We start from the raw sequence: 18,877 nt of genomic DNA on the forward strand, positions 1-18,877 counted from the left end.
CTAAGATACATGCACTTGACCAGAATCGAACCTGGGACCCTTGAATCCACAAGCCGACGCTCTATCCACTGAGCCAAACCGGTTTCGGTCCTAGTGGCTCTTTAATAAATTGTTGCATAGTAGTTCTATGTGGACCTCACAATTGGGCCTGAGCTTCTTACTGGCAAAAGGGAAAAGAGAAATGTATATATTGTCATTGTTAATGCATTTATTACTTCATCCAACCTATGAATATTAGCCTCTGTTCTTTTTCATTCCAGCTCCAGAGGGGAATCCAAACAGAACCCAAACATCTATCTCTTATGGTGCTTCTGTGGGCCTCTGAGAGGCACAGGAGTGACATTGTCTTTGATGACTGGGTGCACACACACCCCTAGGGTCCTGGTCTTCCCCTCCCAGCAGTGAGGATGAGGGAGGGATAGAAAAATGTGGAGTCATAACCCTTGGTCTGAGTGGCCACCCATGTCCAATGTGGCCTGACCACTTGGTGCACTTGTGTTCCTCTGAGACTCGGGGTTGTCATGGTTGTGGAGGGGGGCAGTTGGGGCTGGAGGCTGCCTTCCCCACAGGACCCTGTGGCTCCTTATCTCCAGGAATGATCTGGGCAAGATTACCTGTTGGACCATGTACATCAAGGAGAGCCTTCACCTTTACCCTCCCGTGCCCCAGGTATGCCACCAGCTCAGCAAGCCTGTCAGCTTTGTGGATGGCCACTCTCTATCTGTAGGTGTGATGGCATAGATTTGGGGCTCAAATGAGAGCTCATGAGGATGCTTCTCTGATACTCATTATGCCTTTGTCTCACTCTTTGCACCAATGGCAGAGAACTCATGCTTTGTGTTTGGCCTGGGTCCAATCCTGGCTCTATAACAGGAGTAAATTTCTCCACCTCTAAGCTTCTTTTTCCCCTACTGTGAAATGGGTGTGAGGAGAGTACCTTCCTTGCTAGATTGTTATTAGGACTAAATCGTCATGACTGTCATGATCACTATGCAGGTAGTGCCCTGAACAACTTTAGTTGGTATTACATAGACTGTGATGCAATAGAGGGCCTACCTATACAACCATATTTGGGGCTTTGTAGTGTGTTCAACTCTGTATCTGGCCCATGGTATACATCCAATGACTGGTAGCAGTTACTACTGTAGCATAATGTTATGAATAACTTGCCTTGAGAGTCAGTGATTCAAAAGCGGAAAGTATGTTGGAGTCTTTGCCTGTCCTGCTTGTGCTGGGGTGGGTTCAGTTCTTTTTAATTTCATTCCATACATATCTGTGTCATGTGCTGTGCCCAGTGCTGGCGGTATAGGAAGTAGGTATGTTAATGACCAAAAGTACTTTGATGGTGTCTTTCTTTAACTATGTGGATATGTTTTTGGAAAATACCATAAGGAGAATTGGTCTAAATAAAAAATAATAATAAAGAGCAATAAATTTCTAAAGCAAACAACACAAGTAACCAGTGCCAAGGTCAACAAATATGGAGGATGATTTCACAGGTATGTCTTCTTCCCTCCTAAGATGGATCTGTGTGGCACTCGTGTCCTTGTCAATGTCTGGGTCACAGACACCTGATTCTCTGGGTATATGGGCTTTGGCTGGGGAAGGTGGCAAAATGATGAGGAGAACTTCCTGTAAGATTTTGGCACTTAAATCAGGCCTTGAGGCTGGGTGAGGTATGAGATACAAAGAAGGAATTTTGGGGAGCATCTCAGGCTGGGGAGAAAGCAGAGATCCTTCCCCAGTAGTCCCTGCAGCAGCTGCCTGATGGCTACATATACCTTAAGGGTTCTAGATCTAAGGCCATTAGTGAGCTCCAGTCCAAGAATTAGACATGCATAGAAGGGAGGACAGCTGGTGATGTGGGGTGGTCAAGAGAGAATTATAGCCCTTGAATGTGGAGATGTTTCTATGTTGCCCCAGGATGGACCATCTTAAGACACATCCTTCCTGCTATTGACACCTCCCCTTTCAGAAGAAGGACACAGCCTTCCCTCTCAGAAGAAGGTTGGCCATGGGCACCTGCTCGCTCCTGCAAAGCCCTGTTAAGACCTAGACCTTCTTGCCCACCTAAAGCTGGGATGCAGAGACCTACCCAGAGTGTTCACTATGCCACCAACATCTCTTTCTGTCCTGACCCTGGATAGACCTTACTCTGCACTAGTGAAGATAATTTCAAAGCTGTTACCTGGTTTATGAGCCCAGTGGTCATAATCAAAGCTGGCCCATGGGTGGCGCCCAACATTAAGACTTGTCTCCTGCTGAAGCCGGTTTGGATCAGTGGTAGAGCATCAGTCTGTGGACTGAAAGGTCCCAGGTTTGATTCTGGTCAAGGGTGTGTACATTGGTTGCGGGCACATCCCCGGTGGGGGATGTGCAGGAAGCAGCTGGTCGATGTTTCTCTCTCATCTCATCGACATTTCTAGCTCTTTATCTATCTCCCTTCCTCTCTGTAAAAAATCAATAAAATATATTAAAAAAAAAAAAGACTTGTCTCCTTTTCTTATCTTTACACTGTCAGAAGGCCTGTGAGGCAGGAGTGAAGGAGGCCATTATTTTACTTAAATATTAAAGGGAGCGACCCTGTCAAGATGCTCATCAGGGAGGAATGTAAGCTGAGCCTTCAGTTCCTAAATTCTTTGGCCAAGGCTCCATAGGTAGTGTTGACTCTGTCTGAGGGAATGTGTTGCTGAGAAATAGAGCTGAGAGTTGTGGAGCTAGAGGAAAGGAGAGACTCCAAGAGGGAGGGGAGGGCAGAGGTTGGGGACCGGAGAGCACCAAGATGAATTCCACTCTATCCTTCCAGCTCTCTAACACACCCTGCTCCCTCTCTGATCCCAGGTACTTGTGGAATGAGTGTGTGGAGAGAATATGGTGTGAGGGCACACATGGTGTGGCTGTACAGGATTGTCTCTATGTATGTGTCATGCAGGTGTGCATGAGCCATGAACTCAGCCTGGGTTTGTCCCATTGTCTGAAGCCAGCAGGATCACTTCTTGGTCCCTCCCCTGATTCCTGTGAAATTCTGTGGTTAGAGCATTTGATATGGCTGACTACCCAGAATTCAAAGTCCTCATTGTCCTGCACTCTCTTAGCATGGCCACTAAATCCTTCTGCACTACCTGATGTCCAGGGACTTGCCCAAGATCCATTGCTCCCAGCTCACATTCTTGCTCTGTATCTCAGTCAAACTCTGCGTGTCCACCCTGCCCCTTCTTAGAGCAGTGACCTGGGAGGCCGGGAAACTGGGAGGAGAAACCCTGGTTGGAGGAGAAAGCCTTCAGGGAAGAAGAAATAGGCATCCTACTGCAACAGGAGGTGTACCAGAAGGTCTGTCTATGGCATTCAGGACTCTGATCTGGGAATGGCATGGGGTTGGATAGGAGGAGGACTTACATTCAGAACCAGCAAGATAGCAGAGCTGGTTTGAGAGGCTGATGGAGGAATAGAAATGGAATAGAGAGCCCAGGGTCAGGGGACCATCAACCACATAGTCACCAAATGTGGCAGGAAAGGGAAGACAAAGGAGATAAAGAAATACAGACACATCACATGACATTGTAAACTTTATTCCAAAGAGGAAGAAAGAAGGAGAGGGTGTGGAGATGACAAATGGGTAGGAAACACATAGAAGGCCACTGGGAACACAAACTGATGGTAGTCACATGGGGACCAATTAGGCTGAAGATGGCTCTCCAAATGTCCACGGTCTATTCCCTGCCAGGTGTGACTATGTCCTGTTTCATCTGAGTAGCCCATGTATCACACACGTTGTCATAAAAGAGAAGGCAATGTGAAGACAGAAGCAAAGAGACATTTGACAATGATGCTGGATTTGAATATGCAGATGGCTCTAGGAGCCAAAGAAGTAATAATGCAGTTCTAGATGCTGGAAAGAAAAAGACAGGGAATCTCTCCTAGAGCCCTGGAGGTTGGGTAGCCCTGCCCACACCTCGGTTGTGTTCCAGTGAAATCTGTGTCAGACTTCTGACTCCAGAATTCTAAGAGAAGAAATTTGTGGTGTTCTAAGTCACTAAGGCTGTGGTAAATAATTATAGCAGCTAAAGGAGACTAATTCAGAGGAGAAGCAGGAAGAAAGTGAAAAATACAGAGGGGCAGACAGGCAGAGGACCAGAGGGAGGACATCAGGTAGAAGGGCAAGAGTGCAGATGGAAAGCAGGAATTGGGTAGATAGACAGGGAAGGGCAGGAAGGAGTTTCGCAGAACTTGCCCTTCTCCCAACAAGGACTAGAGGAGCTTTCTGAGTAGTAGGTGGATCCCATTCTTGGAATCCAAGACGATTTTTTGGACGGGGATGGCGGCTTGGAGAGGATCTGTCACCAGCTCAAAGTGAAGCAGGGCCAAGGCCACAGCCACCTTCAGCTCCTTCATGGCAAAATGCTTCCCAATACAGTTCCTGGGGCAAGATGAGAATATGAGGAAAACAACATGAAGAATGGTATCAAATCCTGTTTTCAGCTGGGCAGGGATTTGTCACTGAGCCCTTACCAGGAACAGGGCATTCTGATTTGAGTTAATCCAATCCCCTTTCTCTTAAGACATGCATGCTTTTACCCCACAAGCCTTGATTCACATTCTGCCCCTGATCTTTGACTTCTCTTCCAGAAGTAGCTCCTAAATCCTACTTTTGTTATCAGCAGGCATGAAATCCTGTTAGGGGCTGGTCAGTGACTTGAGCCACCACGTCAAGTCCAGTGAATCACTACAAAGATCATTATTAATTACTCCTTCCACAAGCAATTTCTGATTTCTCAATGTTGAGGCCATGACATGGATTAAGGTGGTCACCACCACAGCTGGCTAATCCCCACTTTCTAGGGACACACACTGGGACATTGATCCTCAAAGAGAAGAAGACATTTGATTACTGTAAAGAAATCAGAAATGCATCACGATAGTTTCCTGGGACAACCAGGGATTAGCCAGCTTCAACTAGTTGCACTACCTGCCTCCCAATAAATGATCCAGACTCCTGCCTCTTCCTCATCCCCTCAGTCAACCAGCTTCTTTAGCCTTCCTATTTTACTGCAGATATGTCCCTCCTTGACATCCATCAGTCTCCTCACCTGGACTTTTCTGTCTTCCTGCCTTCTCTAACCTTCACTGAAGCTTCTGCCCAACTCAACTCCTTCTAAGCCCCCAATCACAAGTAGGACATGTCCAATGCCACAGCTGGCATCAAAGCCTTCGATGGGTTGCATCACTCACATCTTACCTGTCCAGCTCTACTTCCTAACTCAGCTCATGCTGTTGAGATCACAGATAATGCCCTCCCTCCACCTCTGCCTGCCACATATTCAAGTCTGATCCCAATGACATGCCACCCTCATGCCTCTGCTAGCGGTATCCTTTTCTCCCAAGATCCCCAGAGCAGCATGAGTGTTTTATTTAAGAATAACTCACCATCCAGTGCCCTGGACAGTGCAAGGAACATGGAACAGTGTGCTCACTGAGTGAATGAGTGAGTGAAAGGATAAGTGAATATTGTGTTGTGAGTAGAGGCATTTGTTTCTTGACTGTGAACTCCTGGAGGCTGCAACAGTATCTTTCCCATCTCCTAGCACAGGACTTATCATACAGACACAGACTTAAGATACATTTATATTTGAATAAAGTCAATTGAATTGAAAAAGTAAATTAACATTGGAAGAAGAAAAAATAAATAAACCTGAGTTCTGAGCTAGGGATTGAGCTGCCTAGCGCTCTCCTGCCCTCTAATGGCAGGCACATGACTTCAAGCCAAGGTTTATGAGGAAGGACTCAATCCTGGGAGAAACCAAATGGTACAGCCAATCAATCTCAGGAAGAACAATTTGTAAAAAGTGTGTTCGGTAAAAGTTGATTCCCATCTCAAGAATTAATTGACTTATGCATTCAGAAAAAGTTTGTTTTTTGTACCCCCTCCCTTTTTAGGGGGTTTTGTTAATCCTCACCCAAGTGTTTTCTGCCCATTGATTTTTTAGAGAGAGTGGAAAGGTGGGGGAGAGACACAGAGAGAAAATATCAATGTGGATTGCCTGCTCCCAAGGTATGGGCCCTTGACAGAAATCAAACCTGTCATCCTTCAGTCCCTGGGCCAACGTTCTAACTACTGAGCCAAAGCAGCTAGGGTAGAAAAAGCTTATTTTTAGTAACCAAGTCCAAAGTTTATGGAAGTTACTATTTTACAGGGGTACTTCTGTAGCAGATTTTCAAACAGCAGGCATTCTGGAGTATACTAGTCCAACTCGATTTCAATCCTTTTAGGTATGCCTTATATTTTACACACAAGGAGCCTTTCAAATGCTATATGTCATATGCAAAGTAGTGGGTTTTCCCTCAAAGCAGTGATTGTCCTTCTTTTCATGCTTTTTGCCAAGGTTGGCCTGTGTAAACTTTGGAACTTTGCTATATACAACCCACTTTCTATGAAGAATTTTGTCCTGGAAAAGTATTTATGCTTTTGTGCATATCAATTTACAAACCATGTTTACATGAATATTAATATATTAGTCACATTAGTCAATGTATAGTCAAGCTTTTGTAGGATAGCCTGCAAAATTGGAGAGTCACACATTGGAGTGAAACTCTCTTCAAATGGCTAGTAGGACTTTCATGATTAGGGCTTGAGTAGTCATAACTGCTAGAAAGGTGCTAGAAACCCAAACATACACAAATATCACAGATTCAGTAAGTGGCAGATCAGTGAAGTAGAAAAGGCAGTTTCTGGACTGCACTGAGAGAAGAGGAAAAAAAAACCTTTTTAATATTACTGATAACTGAGAAAAGCAAGCTGAAGTTTAATTTGTATAAAAAACTTTAACTCTGAGAAGTCATATTCCTGAAGTGAGAAAATTTCTAGAATCACCGAACTCTAAAGCAATGACTAACACTGAATTATGGTAGACCATTGGGAAAGTAGCCATTTGAAGAGTTTTGAATATGTGCCTCTCTATTTTTGCAGTCTCCCAACAAAAGTTGGACTTCATATTAACACACTCACATAAGCATGACATTTCCAGTAGGCAAAATTCTAGATATGAAGAGGGATTTATATACCATCATTCCACTGTCTACACAGTCCAACGTTGGCAAAAAGGAAAAAAAAATGACAATCAATAGCTTTTGAGAGAAAATCAGTGGATTAAGTAAGTATTTGTGCCTTGTCCTGATATACCACCTTCTTTTGTAAATACAGAAAAATACCTTCTTCTCAACACAGCAATATAACAGGGCATAACAGCAGACATCACATATAAGTGTAGGTCACAATCATCAAGGTATGCCCTCGGTGATATGCACCACCCAAGTTTAGGATGACTCACCTTGATCCTCCTGAGAAGGGCAGGAAAGCATGGCTGTGTGAATCAGAACCTGGTGCAAAACGGGAAGGGTCAAACACCTGCAGAGAGAGCAGTAGAACCAGGACAGGTAAGGTCAAGCCCCTCCTTCCAATCCATGAGGGCACAGGAGGAGATGTTGTCTAGAGAGATCATCTCCTCCTCCCTCCACAGCCCATTCTCCCTTTCACAGCCACCATACCTCTGGATCAGACCACACTTTCGGATTATGGTGAAGTGCATAAATGTTAAGTGAGACATGGATTCCTGTTGGGCGGGGAGAGGAGAGAAGACTGATTATACACATGCCAGCAGGGGGCAGATGGATGCACAAAAAGCTTGGGAGCCACAATGAGAGTCACTCTGACTGGATTGATCCTATTGCAGTAAAGGTGGAGTGGACATGGCAAAGCACATGTGTACACATTAGGAATCTATAGCCATGACCCACGTGTGAAGAGGAGGAAGAAAGTAGTGAAGGCCTACTTTTGGAGCAACTCAAGGTAAAACTCACATTTATCAAGTGCCATCCATGAGTCCCTTTAACTCATCTATTCTCACCACAACCCTCCAAGGAGGTGCTAATATCCCCATTTTTCAGATGAGACACCTGAGCTTCAGAGAGGTTGAGTAACTTGCCTATGATCACACAGCTAGAATGTGGCAAGGTTAGAATTCAGACTAAAGGTGAGCTAAGGGGTGGCTTCAACCATAGCAAGGTTCTCAGATCTGGTCATCAGTTGTTCTCTGATAGCAACCTAAGGGCTCCTTAGGGACAGGTCCATCAGCCCCATGACAGTGGATTTCCTGATCTCCCTCATTTGCTTAGATCCCATAAGAAAGAAACTGTATCTACACCCACTCTTGAGAGAATTCGAATATTAGAGTGAAATTCCAAAAGCCACAATAGAGTCCAACATTTTCTGGTGAGGAAGATTCCATGGACTAAATCAGTATTATATTAACTGCCTTTTACACAGTTCTTTGCATTTGTCAAAGAAGAGTTATGCATATATTACCCCAGTTATGGCAGATTTTAAAATTGATATGATTGCACAGACAGAATTGCCCCTAGAGTCTTGTAATCTGGCATTGGGATGGGAACCTGGAGTGTTAGAATTATAGAGCATCAGTACCATCCAATGGAATTACTGTAGCATTATAAAACCATGGGTCCTACATGTGATGGAATGCTAGTCCTGGAGAATGATAATGCTTAGGATTCTCTTCATGTGAAGTGTCATACTGGCATGGACCCTGTTTAGGTGAATGATTTATTATCTCTGAGTTGGAAGGAGAACTAATATTTATTGAACTTCTGCTTTGGTCCAACTCAGTGCCAGGCATTTCATATTCTTCATATAAACTATATAGTAAGTATCCAATTAATGATGAAGAAACTAGATCAGAGAGGTTCAGAACTGCTCTAGGACATGTGGCTATGATCTGCCAGGGGTTCCTGCAGAATTCATGGGTTAGTGAGTATGGTGAAACTCGGACCTTTGGGTAAGGAGCGTCCATCAGGAAAGGTGATGGGCTTGCTGAGCTCTCTGCCAACCATTGGTACAGGAGGATAGATTCGCAGTGACTCCTTAATGCACATGGTGGTATAGGGCATCTGATCCAGATGATCCCTGAAATGAATGAAGCCCAATCTGAGGGCAGGCAGGGCCCAGGCAGACCAGAGCTTACTGTTTAGCTGAGTGGGTAGGGTTCTCCCATTTCCTGAGCACTCACCAGGTGATGGAGGCACCATCCCCTAGGAGGCTCTGGATCTCCTGGCGACACCTTTGTTGATGCTGTGGGTGGGAAGCCAGAGCATAGAGAATCCAGGAGATGCCACTGGCTGTGGTGTCATGTCCCTCAAACATGAATGTGTCCACTTCAGCACGGAGGTCCTTGTCAGACAAGCTGCTTCCATTCTTCATCTGGAAAAGGAAGGTGAGAGTGCACTTCTTTCCCCCTCCTCTGCCCTTCTGGGCAAAGCCTCAGGCCCCTCTTACAGACACTTACTCTGGCAAAGAGGAGGATGTCCAGGAAATCCAGGTTCCTTTTTCTCCTGATCTTCTCCAGCTCTTCTTCCTCCTGTAGGTGTGCCTTCCTCAGTTTGATCACTCTGTCTGTCCCAGAACAGTGGTTCCAAGGAAGAGTTGAGCACTGGATGCCCAGAAAGAGCAACCCACAGTGACTCCATCTGCTTCCCACCCTGTTCCAATATGAATGCCAGTGAATCAGGATGAGTGTGGGAGTGAGTGTGCACATGAGGAGTGTAAGATCTAGCACCATCTGATTGCAAGTCAGGCTTCCCTTCTATAGCATACCCATGGAGTAAGCTCTGCTTGAATGATGCTTGGAGGGGGTGACGTCACCAATGTGGTAAGACATACAAACTCTCACACAGTCATTTGCACCCTGACATCTTTGTTCCAAAGGTCAGGAGAGGTCATACTCTTCCTGAGGGTCAGTGCCTTTGAGATGTGCATAATGAAGGAGAGGAGAAGCCCAAGAGGTGGAATCTAACCTGTGTGTTGATGGGCAAGCTGGCAGGCCCGTTGGCTCCAGCGGCCATCAGGAGTCAGCCAGTAGATGATGTCATTCTGGTAAAAGAAATTCCTCACTCGAGAAGTAAAGAGATTCTTCACATCCCTAATGGCCTTGATGTAGGTTTGGGATTTGCTGCAGAGAGGAGATACAGAACAGACAAGGGTATTGGGAGGCCTCTGATCTAGAGATGAAGTGGGGCTCTAGGTGGGAGTTTCCCCAAACAGTGGGTACAGGTGAAGCTGAGGTATTCATTGCTCTTACAGTCCTGGAGACTTGCAGTCCTATATAAGTGCCATGAGTAACCAGGCTTCTCCCTTTGTCAGGCATTAGAGATCTGAGGCTGAGTCAAGCTTTGATCTGGACTGGAATTTGCCCATGGTCAGGAGCTCTTAAAAAACTCTTCTTTTTTTTGGTAAAAATAAAAACCCTGTAGCTGAAGGATTATTACTGACCTGTCTGTCTGGATGCTGTCCTTCTGGCTGAAGGCACACTTCATAATGGTTTCCAGGGTCATCAAGGAGATGTGTTCAGAGATCTCCAGATGGGAGTCCTGGCTGATGAGTTCTTCCCATTTGTCCTGTGGTGGGAGTTAGACATGAAACCTATTCTACTCCCCCAGGGCACCTCTGCTCTCTGTCTGTCTCTCCAGATACCTTACTTTCCAGAACAGAGGCATTTGTAATATATTAAGACTGTAAAGTGCCATGGCCAGTGGTAATCCCAGTGGTTAGAACATCTTCCCATGCACTGAAGGGTCACAGGTTCGATTCCCGGTAAAGGGCATGTACCCTGATTGTGGGTTCTATCCCAGGCTCTAATTGGGGCCCACGGGGGAGGCAACCTATCAATGTGTCTCTCAAATCGATGTTTCTCTCTCTCTCCCTGCCCCTCCCTCCCTTCCACTTTCTCCAAAACTCAATGGAAAAAATACACTTAGATGCAGATTAAAAACAATAACAACAAAAAACCAACCAAAAAAAAAGACTTAAAGCAAATTTTAGTAAAGTGAGGACTGCATTCTCATAAAATTTGATTATATAATTAAACAGGTTCCTTCATAATAGTCTGAATTAGTTTTCATTTTTGGAATAAATTATGATAGTAACTACCTTTTATCAGACCAGAAAATGTTATTACTCAGGAAAAAGGGTGAATCTTCTCTGTCCTGAGATTGAGCTAGACCTAAAGGACAGGTGTACTCCTACTCTAGGAAACAAATGTTAAGGCAAGAGGTAACCTAAGTGGCCAGTACTGGGGCTGCTAAGGACAGAGCACCAGAGACTTTAATTTCTTCCCTCATCAAATGTTAGCTGAGCATAGCTGGTAAGATCAGGATCTGGGTCTGTGAGTGCAGATGTAATCTCCATTTCCTTCCATGGAGTGGCTCCATTTCATGCTGAAGCAAGCCCTGGCCCCCAGGCCAGAGTCCACTGGAAAGACATCCTGGGATGTCCACCCTGTCTCTGAAGCTGCCACTGCCCAAGCCTGATAGTGGCCTTTGTCTTGTTGTCCAGGGGAATGACTATTGCTCTAGTCCACTATACTGAAGACATGGAGGTGAAAGGAGAGCAGACCCTGTTTCTACCATGGTTCTGCTTTCTCTTGACAATGACCAAAGTAATGTGGATCTAAGTTGGTGCCAGGTACATCCTGTTCCATCCACTTTGGGGAAACTCTGTCACATTGTGGGATATGAGCATGTTATTGTAACCAGCTGTGTGTGATGGATGTCTGAAGGACACACGTATCTTAGCATGGACTATATGAGCTGTGCTGCCAGTGGGTGTGAGCAGGTGAGAGAGGGATGGACTTACCAGCATCATTCGGACAGAATCGGCCATGAGCCCCACGTAAGGCTTCAGGATGTCATAATGGAAGGCTGGGGTCAGCATCCTCCTGTGTTGGAACCAGGTCTGCCCATTCAGCAGGAGCAAACCATATCCTGGACCGCAGAAAGGTATGGGAGGGGGAGAGGGAGGAGAGATCTAATCAGAAGGATGACTCGGGACAATTTGGGAGGAACCAAAGGTGTCAGAATAAGGCAAATTATGGGCAAAGGCAGGAAAAGCCAGTACATTCCAGAAAGATGAATTTTCCAAAATGGAAGGTAATAAGATGTCATCATGACAACTGTGAGATAAAGGCTGAAGTAGAGTAGAGGGGCAGGTCATAGAAGACCATAAATGATTATTACACTGAAAACATTGGAGAGCACTGAGAAGTGATGGGAAGAAGCTGACTTTCAGAGGCGTCATCACCACCACCCAGAAGGGATGAATCAGACTTGATTCAGAGATGAGGGTGGTAATATAGTGCTGGTTAGCTGTTCTCTGTGAGCCGAAGAGATAGCTCCTGGAAAGTCTACCTGGCAGGAGAACAGCAGTCCTGATTACACATACTTACCAATCCAGGGAGCCAGGAATCTGTATGAACCATGATTCTTCGGGTCTGAAAGAAAATGTAGGGCATAATAGGAACCTAGAAGGGACCAAACAAGGCAGGCAGTCCCCAGTAGGCAGCTGTGGCCCAGAACATGGGCTGCCATTGCTTCCTAATCATTGTCAGCTGGCAATTTTTCTCTAATGACCACCCATCCCCAAATCTCTCTGTCCTAATAGTCACTGTGTGTCAGGAAGGCAGACTCAGTGTCACAGCAGCAGAACATCAATCGGACTAGGATGATAAATCTGCCAGAAATATAGATTCCATCCTCAGTGCCAAAGAAAACACAGCAGTCTGGTCTTCCTACCATTTGTGGAATCTTAGTCATCCCATGCCTCAGAAAAATCAAACACTTAAAGGTGCCCACCCAACTTAAGTAAGGACTGAAAATAAATTGTTGTTTAGATTTGGGCAAATTTACATAACAGATCATCTCAATCTAAGAAAGGGAGAGAGAGAGAGAGAGAGAGAGAGAGAGAGAGAGAGAGAGAGAGAGAGAGAGAGAGAGAGAGAGAGAGGGAGAGAGAGAGAGAGAAAGAGAATATGAAGGAAAAGAAAATAATGGCCTCACACAGCTTTTTAAGCATTTAGTTTAGAGAGATATTATTAGCCTTAAGCTTGCTTGTGGGCAGGCAGGGTAGTTGATAGAGGGTTCAGGTAATGATGGCAGAACTGCAAACTATTCTGGAATTTCACAACCCAAATAACATGTACCCAAGAGGAAAGAGCTGCTCCAGCCACAATGAAAGTTTCTGTCTTACCTGATCTTCCCAGGACCACTTTCATGTAGTCAGGATCATAAACCACAAGGATGACTTTGCTCCCCCACATCCAGCGAGGACAGGCACATGGGAATTTCTCTACCCATTTCTGAAACTGTTGTAGCTCCTGGTCCTTTTGGAACTATAAGCAAGGGAAAGAAAAGTCAATAAAATCTTTCTCTTGAATGCAAAAGATGGCTGCACAGGTAAATACCTAGCGCAGCCGCACACAACAATTTCAATAAAATACAACTAAAATATAAAATGGACATTACCCAGAACTACAGGAAAGTCGACTGACTGGAAATTCTACAATGAGAAACAGGAGAAAATCAGAAGGAAGCGCAGAGGAGCTGTAAAAGCCTAAGGTACCGAGACACACAGCGCGCGCAGAGAGGACTGAGCCGGAGAGGAGGGGCAGCTGAGTGCCTGGCTGGCGTTCCCTAGCGGGAAGGAGATAAAAGCTCCGACTGTGCTGGAACCCAGTTTCGACTGCTCTGAACCCAAGTTCTAGGCCAGACCCTGGGGACCCAGGCTCACACAGAGGGAGCTGGGCTGTAAGGCGGAACCCTGGGGGAGCGGCGAAAGGAGGTCCTGGAGGCGCTCACATTTCACACAGAGAAGGGATGGTTGGCTGTGCCCTGGGATTGCCCTGGCGGGAAGGAGACAGGGGCTCCAGACTGCTCTGAACACCACCTCCAATCCCACTTCCAACTGAACTGGGCTCATTGGGGGAGAGCCTAGACTGTTTGGTAGCAGGCGAAAATCGAGGGCACCTTTCTCTCAGATGCGCTTGCAGTGAGTACTGAAGGATCCTGTGACTCAGGAGCCACATAGGGCTGGCTGATGGAAGCCAAAGCTGTAGGCTCCACCCTGAAACTCCGCCCCATCAGGGAAGCTGCGAAAATGCCAAGACTAAATAGATCACAAACGAAAGAAATGGAGGGCAAAAAGCGACTGGATATAGAGTTCAAATCTACGCCTATAAGGTTTTTCAAGAATTTCCTAGAAAAGGTCAATAAGACCTATGAGGATATGAAAAGGGATCAACTAGAATTAATAAGGAATCAATGAGAAATGATAAGGGATCAACAAGAAATAAAGAATACATTGTCTGAAATAAAAAATATTATACAGAGTCCTAAAAACAGAATGGAAGATCACAAGAATCAAGTCAAAGAGTTGGAACAGAAGACACCTCCACAGAAGCAAGAAGACAAGAGAATTCAGAAAATTGAAGATAATGTAAGAAACCTCTGGGACAACTTCAAGAGAACCAACATCAGAATTATGGGGGTCCCAGAAGATGAGAGAGAGCAAGATATGGAAAACATACTGAAAGAAATAGTGATAGAAAACTTCCTTCACCTGGTGAAAGATTAGACTTACAAGTCCAGGAAGCACACAGAACTCCAAACAAAAGGAATCCAAAGAGGACCACACCAAGACACATCATAATTAAAATTCCAAGAGCAAAAGACAAAGAGAGAATATTAAAAGCAGCAAAAGCAAAGCAGGTAGTTACCTATAAAGGAGAACCTATATGATTGTCAGCTGATTTCTCAACAGAAACCATGCAGGCCAGACGGGAATGGCAAGAAATATTCAAGGTGATGAATAGTAAGAACCTACATCCAAAGATAATCTACCCAGCAAAGCTATCACTCAGAATCGAAGGCCAGATAAGAAGCTTCACTAATAAAAAAAAAAAGCTAAAGGAGTTCATCACCACCAAACCAGAATTATATGAATTGCTGAAGGGGGTTCTTTCGGAAGAGAAAGTAAATAAAGATAAAAATTATGAACAACAAATACGTAACTATCAACAAGTGAATCTAAAAACCAAGGAAATTAAATAAAAAAAAAATCTGCCGAAACCGGTTTGGCTCAATGGATAGAGCGTCGGCTTGGGGACTGGAGGGTCTCGGGTTCGATTCCAGTCAAGGGCATGTATCTTGGTTGCAGGCATATCCCCAGTAGGGGGTGTGCAGGAGGCAACTGATTGATGACTCTCTTTTATTGATGTTTCTAACTCTCTATTTCTCTCCCTTCCTCTCTGTACAAAATCAATAATATATATATATATATATATATTTTTTAAATCTGATGAACAATATTAACTGTTGAATATAATAGAATCAGAGGTATATAAGGGGAGTGAACTGATGATTCTTGGGGAAAAGGGGAGAAGGGGTTGTGGGAAGAGACTGAACATAAACTGTGAACCTATGGATGAGGACAATGGGAAGTGGGGAAAGGGCAGAGGGTGGGGTGGGAACCTGGTGGAGGAGAGCAATGGAGGAGAATGGGGGGAAAAAGGAACATTTGTAATAATATGAACAATAAAAATTTATTAAAAAAAAAAAAGAATATAACAGAGAATGGATGGACCTGCAGAGCATTATGCTAAGTGAAATAAGCCAGTCAGAGAAAGATAAGTATCATATGATTTCATGCAGATGTGGAATTTAATGAACAAATGGAACTACCAAGCAAAATAGAGACATACTTCTAATTAGAGAGCAAACAGCTCTGTTAGAAGTGGGGAGTGGGAGTTAGAGGGATTGAGCAAAAAAGAAAGAACTTTAGATAAAAACAACTGTGTTGTTTTTTTTTAAGGGAATGGAGTTGGAAGAGGGGATGAATGGTGATGGGGAATATAAAATAAAATATGTGTACAGCTGGGATATAAACCCAATTAGCTTGGAAATGGAGCCCCACATGCTCAACTGGCCACCTTGTCCCTTGTCATCTGGCCTGAAAGATTAGCTTCAATCTGGATTCAACATGAAGCAATCAATTTCAAACTTAGCCAATTACGGAGGCTTTGAATAAAGGAAAAACTCAGGCAGTATTATAACTGCAGTATATCTTAGGTCAGCAGGGTTAGAAATATGATTTACACCGTGAGTAATATTAGTTACCCAATTATTGAGTTTACATCTCATCTAATGCCATCAGTGTATGGAAAAGTCACTGGAGGATGAGAGTGGTTCCTTCTGTCAAATCCCTGATTAAAGAGGTGACAACTGCAACAACATAAGTCACAGTTTCTCCAAATCAACAAATCATCTGGAAGTTCTTTGTACCAAATTTTCATGAAGCAACTGAGCTTTGATTGTCCCTCTGTGGCTGACATGAGCAGTTTCCATTTGGGGCTCCACTCTGCTGATAATATCTTGGCCTCCTTCTCTGAATCCTTTTCAGGTTTCTGCCGCACCCCACCTCCTAAGGCTTGCTCAACCATACACACACCGGATGAGCCCCTCTCCACACAGCCCCCTCACCTTGCTCTGTGCCCTTCCAGGGACTAGTACTAATGGAGCTGATTGGGGAGCACTGTCTGTCACCCAACCTGCCAGCTGCTCCTTTCTCTGTCAATCTGCACACCTGAGTCAACCCAGCCTCTGTGTCAGGCTCTGTGCTGGGATGAGCACACAGAAAGGGGGATAATATCCTCAGCCCCAAAGAGCTCACATGGCAGGGGCATGGAGAATAGGAGCTGGCAGGTAAAGAGATTCTAGTTAATGTTGAGACCAAATGCCAGTGCTCCTTCCCTGGGACCATCCTGGAAGCTTCCTGCTCAGATGTGCCAGTAACTTGCCAGGGTTTTTGCAGTCACCAGTCTGAAAACCCCATAGTCTCAGGCCAACAAGTTGTTTGGATCCCTATACCAGATTTTATTCCTTTTCCTAGGACATGATATCTTCTCTAAGTTTCTGTCTATCATCCCCATGTGCCATGAACTCCCACGGGCAGGGATCATGAGACAATGTCAGTGTTCCCAGGCAATCTCAGGGCCAGCCAGACAGGATGGCATTGAGTGCACATGAGCAGGGAAGCATGGAGAAGTTCTGTTCTGTGAGCCTGGAACAGGGAGATTCAGAAAGGAGCAGCCATTGTCCTCAAGGGCTGGCTGACATAATAGCTTGCAGACCTACCTAAGGAAGGAGGATCTGACAGACTAAGAGCACCAGCACATGGGATGAGGAACCATGATCTGAGGGGTCACCTGGGTTTTGCCCCAACAGCCGCATGCTTCTCACATAACAAGGCTTTGTCCTATAGACTTGCTGACCATGACCTCACTCTGAGAGCCTCTGCCCTCCTTGCCCTCCCTCTCCCCTGTCCCACTTCCATTTACCTCCTGGATGTGCCCAAACAGCCAGTGGGAAGGAGGGGACGGGAACTCCCGGACAGCTTTGAGCAGCCACTGCCTGCGCAGGTACAGCTGGGCTGCCTTGAGCAGCAGCAGAACAAGAGTCAGCAGGAAGGCCACCTGCAGGAGCCCAGAGACACTGCCCAGGAGTCTTGTGGGGCTCAGCACAGAGACACTCATGGTGCAATGCGTCTGGACCTCTGACTGTCTCTGACTACCTCAGGCCAGTCTGAAAGTTTTGTCCCACCCACCTGTGGGGAGGGTGAAGGGTGAGGGCAGAGCTTAAAGCTGAGCCACCAGAGTGGAGGAGTTACCAGGAAGAAAAGCATTTTTAGTTGACAGTGACAATGGTTGTGTACCTTTCAACTTCCACTTATCAGTTTCCTAACAAACATTTCATGAACACCTGTTATGTGCAGCCAGTATGTTAGATGCCAGGATGTAGCTGCAAGCCAAACAAACCTGAACCCTGAATTCCAGGAATCACAATCTAGTACATCAAATTGTTCAGGTGTGGTTATAGTATTTCATTATCATTTCTATTCCAGAGTTAAATGCTAGTTACAGATAGGTAAAATGGCCAATGGAAAACAGCCATTGACAGCTTAAGTTGAAGTTAGAATATTTCTCCTTTGTCTCCAAAATTGCCTGCCTATCTGCTTCTGAAGTTTTCCCCAGGGCTTGTCTCTGTCCCCTATTTAATTGTGACCCAAGGGGAATGTGCTGGTGGCTAGAGTACTGACCTTAGGGTCAGGAGGTTCAGCCCCATGTCTGGCCCACCTAATACGAAGTCAGCAACTGATACTCTCTTAGCCTCAGTTTCTCCTTTTGAAGGTGGGATAGTAATCTTTTTCCTAAGAAGGGCATAGGGCCCTGGCTGGTTTGGCTTAGTGGATAGAGCATCGGCCTGTGGACTCAAGGGTTTCAGGCTCGATTCCGGTCAAGGGCATATAACTTGATTGTGGGCACATACCCAGTAGGGAGTGTGCAAGAGGCAGTTGATTGATGTTTCTCTCTCATAAGTGTTTCTGACTCTCTAACCCTCTCTCTCTCTCTGTAAAAAAAATCAATAATATATATATACATATATATATATTTTTTAAAAGACTGCATATGAATGCTCATTCATTCATTTATTTATTCACTTACTCAGCAAATGTTTCTTGAGTGCACAATCTAGTAGGTAAAGTAAAAAAACAAACAAAAAACAACAACAAAACAGTAAAATAAATTATGATAAGTCCTTTGTTGGAAGAACTGGGTCTATCCTGAAAGGAGAAAATTAAACAAAGAGAATTGGGTCTTGAAGGATGAATACAAGTTCATCAGGAGGAGAGTGCTAAATAGAGGGATAAGCACCAAGAAGTCATGGAGAGCTTATATAAAAGAGAAAGGGATATGGGGCAAGTTAATCTCTTACTCTCAATGTTTTCATGATTCCTTTCCCCAATATCAATTCCAAGGCCTATCATTTAGGTAGTAAAACACAATATACTTCAGGAAAATTCGTTGGCAGGCAGCCTTCCAAGGGGCTCCATGTCCTCCTGATCTGTTCCTTCATCCATCTAAACTACTCCCAACACCCTCCTCCATTTCCCTACCATGTGACAAGCGATCATCACACAACGAGT

At 44.9% G+C, this 18,877-nt stretch overlaps 1 protein-coding gene across 5 annotated transcripts in view; it reads right to left on the bottom strand.

Moving 5' to 3' along the window:
- Positions 1 to 18,877, bottom strand: part of LOC118724854 (cytochrome P450 4A11) — a 34,939-nt gene that overhangs the window by 476 nt on the left and 15,586 nt on the right. The window contains exons 1-12 of one of the 5 annotated variants that reach the window (XM_045584572.1): positions 18,667 to 18,696; positions 13,088 to 13,229; positions 12,288 to 12,332; positions 11,699 to 11,826; positions 10,337 to 10,461; positions 9,862 to 10,016; positions 9,354 to 9,460; positions 9,078 to 9,268; positions 8,841 to 8,974; positions 7,543 to 7,607; positions 7,326 to 7,402; positions 3,554 to 4,417 (exon numbers count right to left, since the gene is read on the bottom strand). In XM_045584572.1, the coding sequence (XP_045440528.1) occupies positions 4,249 to 4,417; positions 7,326 to 7,402; positions 7,543 to 7,607; positions 8,841 to 8,974; positions 9,078 to 9,268; positions 9,354 to 9,460; positions 9,862 to 10,016; positions 10,337 to 10,461; positions 11,699 to 11,826; positions 12,288 to 12,332; positions 13,088 to 13,229; positions 18,667 to 18,681 (1,353 nt within the window). In that variant the 5' untranslated portion in view covers positions 18,682 to 18,696 and the 3' untranslated portion in view covers positions 3,554 to 4,248. Of the gene's footprint in view, positions 1 to 3,553; positions 4,418 to 7,325; positions 7,403 to 7,542; positions 7,608 to 8,840; positions 8,975 to 9,077; positions 9,269 to 9,353; positions 9,461 to 9,861; positions 10,017 to 10,336; positions 10,462 to 11,698; positions 11,827 to 12,287; positions 12,333 to 13,087; positions 13,230 to 17,028; positions 17,166 to 17,231; positions 17,488 to 18,666; positions 18,697 to 18,877 lie in introns of those variants that run through there. The other 4 variants (XM_036448533.2, XM_045584573.1, XM_045584571.1 and 1 more) reach the window with 4 other exon arrangements.

This window comes from Pipistrellus kuhlii, unplaced genomic scaffold (genome assembly GCF_014108245.1).
Source record: "Pipistrellus kuhlii isolate mPipKuh1 unplaced genomic scaffold, mPipKuh1.p scaffold_m20_p_2, whole genome shotgun sequence".
In the NCBI taxonomy this organism is placed as follows: domain Eukaryota; kingdom Metazoa; phylum Chordata; class Mammalia; order Chiroptera; family Vespertilionidae; genus Pipistrellus; species Pipistrellus kuhlii.